The sequence below is a fragment of the Myotis myotis genome, unplaced genomic scaffold (assembly GCF_014108235.1).
Source record: "Myotis myotis isolate mMyoMyo1 unplaced genomic scaffold, mMyoMyo1.p scaffold_m19_p_4, whole genome shotgun sequence".
NCBI classification, from domain to species: domain Eukaryota; kingdom Metazoa; phylum Chordata; class Mammalia; order Chiroptera; family Vespertilionidae; genus Myotis; species Myotis myotis.
In genome coordinates this window covers 70081439-70084845 of record NW_023416346.1, presented here as the reverse complement: position 1 = coordinate 70084845, position 3407 = coordinate 70081439, and the positions used below count along the sequence as shown (strand labels likewise).

Sequence of the window (3407 nt, the reverse complement as noted above, 5' to 3'; positions counted from 1 at the left end):
ATAAAGACCATTATAAACTTATGAACAAAAATAGATACAGAGGCAGAGCTGCCTCGAACAGACTGTCAAACTACAGTGGGAAGGCCGAGGAGGGTTTAGGGGTGGGAGGGGGGTGGGGTAAGAGAACAACAGTAGGACTTGTATGCATGCATATAAGCATAACCAATTGACATAAGACATTTGGGGGTAGGGGAATCCGGGGGATTGTTAAGGGCGGGGAAAAAAGGAGACATATGTAATATTCTTTGTAATACTTTAAGCAATAAAACAATTTAAAAAAAAGAAAGAATCATGGATAGAGACATCAGTATGGTGATTGCCAGTTTGCAAAGGGGATAGTGGGAGGTAGAAGAAGAAGATAAATGGTGATGGAAAGAGTGTTGACTTGGGGTGATATTCACTCAGTACAATATAGAGATGATGTATTGTAGAATTTTATACCTAAAACTTAATTTTATTAGCCAATGTCACCCCTATAAATTCAATACAAATAAATTAAATTAAGAAAGAAAAGCAATATAATTTATATTGTTCAAATATCAGAATACATTTATATTTTTCTACCTTCTGTGGAAGTAATACCTGAGTCTATAGAAGGGGAAAAACATAGAAACACATCAGCTTTTGTTTGGTTTGTATTTTTCAGATTTCCCCCAAAACATTTGTTTTGTCCACAACTTTTCATTTGAAAGAGTGTCAGATATACAGAATTACAAGGTTATTACAATCATCACTCCTATAATCACTGTCTGTATTCTACAATTGTTAAAATGTTCAATATCTTTATCTATGTGTGCATAACTTGTTAAGCTATTTGAGAATGAGTTGCATACAACACCACACTGCCACCCTAAATACTCTAGCCATTCTTTGCAAAAAATAAGAGCTTTCTACAATAATACCAAATGCCATTACCACACCTAAGAAAATGAATTATAATTCCCTAAATCTTTTGCTGTCCAACAAATATTCAAATTTTCACAGTTACCCATCAATTATCTTTCACAGATAAATTTTTTTCCAACCAAGATCCAAACAAGTTTTACTCATTGCCTTATTTATTATATCTTACAAGGCAGCTTTGCTTTTAATCAATCTAAAGTGCTGTGACTATTTTGAATCTCTAACATCAGCAGGGAGAAAAAAATATGTATTGTTGTTGTTGTTTTCAAATTTAAGATCCGCTGGTGTACTTCCATCCTACCCAGACATTTTCTGTATCTTGATTCTGATTAAGCCTGAAATGGAAATACAAATTATGTGTTGCTTTTCAAGCATGATATTAAACACAATAAAATAGATATTGATTGTTATAGAGATTTTTTAGTTGCCTCCACAATACCATCTTGAATGTTATAACTATGTAGTCTATTGGTCATTGAGTTATCCCGTCTCCCACAGTGATTAGTCCAGGGAAAAACCCATGGCCCATGTCAAGTATTAACAATCAGGGAAAGACTCACCACCAGGGTTTTCATCTGAATTATAAGGGAGAGCAATGTTTCTCTTTTCTCCTAGATCTCGAAAAGAGATTCTATAATTTTAGGGACTACAGGCAGCCATCTTAGATCCAAAAGGAAAGAGCCAACTTAAAAATATGCCAATGGAGAACCTGGAGAGATTCGTTCCTGAGATCACTCCTTTCTGCCGGTGAACACTGCGGAGTCAGCATCCTTGGAGTTTCCCCTGTTGCAGTCATCATGTCGAAGTCTGAGTCTCCCAAGGAGCCGGAGCAGCTGTGGAAGCTCTTTATCGGAGGTTTGAGCTTTGAAACAACCGATAAGAGTCTGAGGAGCCATTTTGAACAATGGGGAACGCTCACAAATTATGTGGTGCTGAGAGACCCAAACACCAAGCGCTCCAGAGGCTTTGGGTTCGTCACCTATGCCACTGTGGAGGAGGTGGATGCAGCCATGAACGCGAGGCCACACACGGTGGGTGGAAGAGTGGTGGAACCAAAGAGGGCTGTCTCCAGAGAAGATTCTCAAAGACCTGGTGCCCACCTAACTGTGAAGAAGATTTTTGTCGGCGGTATTAAAGAAGACACTGAAGAACATCACCTAAGAGATTGTTTTGAACAGTATGGGAAAATAGAAGTGATTGAAATCATGACTGACCTAGGCAGTGGCAAAAAAAGAGGCTTTGCTTTTGTAACCTTTGACAACCATGACTCTGTAGACAAGATTGTCATTCAGAAATACCATACTGTGAATGGCCACAGCTGTGAAGTAAGGAAAGCTCTGCCTAAGCAAGAGATGGCTAGTGCTTTGTCCAGCCAAAGAGGTCGAGGTGGTTCTGGAAACTTCGGAGGCGGTCTTGGAGGTGGTTGTGGTGGAAACAACAACTTTGGTCGTGGAGGAAACTTCAGTGGTCGAGGTGGCTTTGGTGGCAGCCGTGGTGGCAGTGGATATGGTGGCAGTGTGGATGGCTATAATGCATTTGGTAATGATGGAAGCAGTTTTGGAGGTGGTGAAAGCTACAATGATTTTGGCAATTACAACAATCAATCTTCAAATTTTGGGCCTATGAAAGGAGGAAACTTTGGAGGCAGAAGCTCTGGCCCTTATGGTGGTGGAGGTCAATACTTTGCCAAACCAGGAAACCAAGGTGGCTATGGCGGGTCCAGCAGCAGCAGTAGCTATGGCAGTGGCAGAGGGTTTTAATTACTGCCAGGAAGCAAAGCTTAGGAGGAGAGGAGAGCCAGAGAAGTGACAGGGAAGCTACAGGTTACAACAGATTTGTGAACTCAGCCAAGCACAGTGGTGGCAGGGCCTAGCTAGCTACTACAAAGAGAAAATTATATATTTTTTTTAAATAAATCTTTATTGTTCAGATTAAAAAAAATAAAAATATGCCAATGCATTTAAAAGAACACAACACATAAAAAGAAACCAAGACCTGTTCACAGTGTATGAGCCCTAATCAATACCTCATCTGAAACCAGCATGTCCACCTCCTACTCTGTACTTATATCAGCCAATAAATTACTTTTTTGTTTAAAAAACACACTAAGTAATAGATAAAGAAAAAAATTTGCCACCATACCTATATATGCAGACATTGGTTTTTAATGGGAGAAAGCTGTGAAATGGGAGTGTAGACAAGTATCTATAGCCTGAAACTATATTCCAATTCAAAGATACTTCTAAATGATCTTAGACCAAACACTGTCATGGAAAAGCACAAAGATGGATTAATTCTACTGAAATAAGTTTCAGTTCTGTCCTCTCCTCTTTCACCTCACTGACTCTACATTAGTGATTATATATATATTACAGGCCTGTTGCACGATGAGATTCATGCAATAGGCCTTCCTTTCCCCTGGTTGCTGGCACTGGTTTTCCTCCGGCACCTGGCAACCAGGCCTTCGCTCTGGCCGAGCTCCAGCTGGAGTTGGCCCCAGAGCC

The 3407-nt window shown here is 39.8% G+C and overlaps 1 protein-coding gene across 1 annotated transcript; it reads left to right on the top strand.

The window, feature by feature from the left end:
- Nucleotides 1-1700: 1700 nt before the first annotated feature.
- On the top strand, nucleotides 1701-2671 carry LOC118654257 (heterogeneous nuclear ribonucleoprotein A1-like). Its single transcript, XM_036305594.1, has one exon. It carries the CDS (start codon nucleotides 1701-1703, stop codon nucleotides 2661-2663), a length of 963 nt encoding a protein of 320 aa, XP_036161487.1. The 3' UTR covers nucleotides 2664-2671.
- Nucleotides 2672-3407: the final 736 nt, after the last annotated feature.

Coding starts and splice junctions, on each gene's coding strand:
- LOC118654257 (XM_036305594.1), top strand. CDS start 1,701: ATGTCGAAGTCTGAGTCTCCCAAGGAGCCGGAGCAGCTGTGGAAGCTC.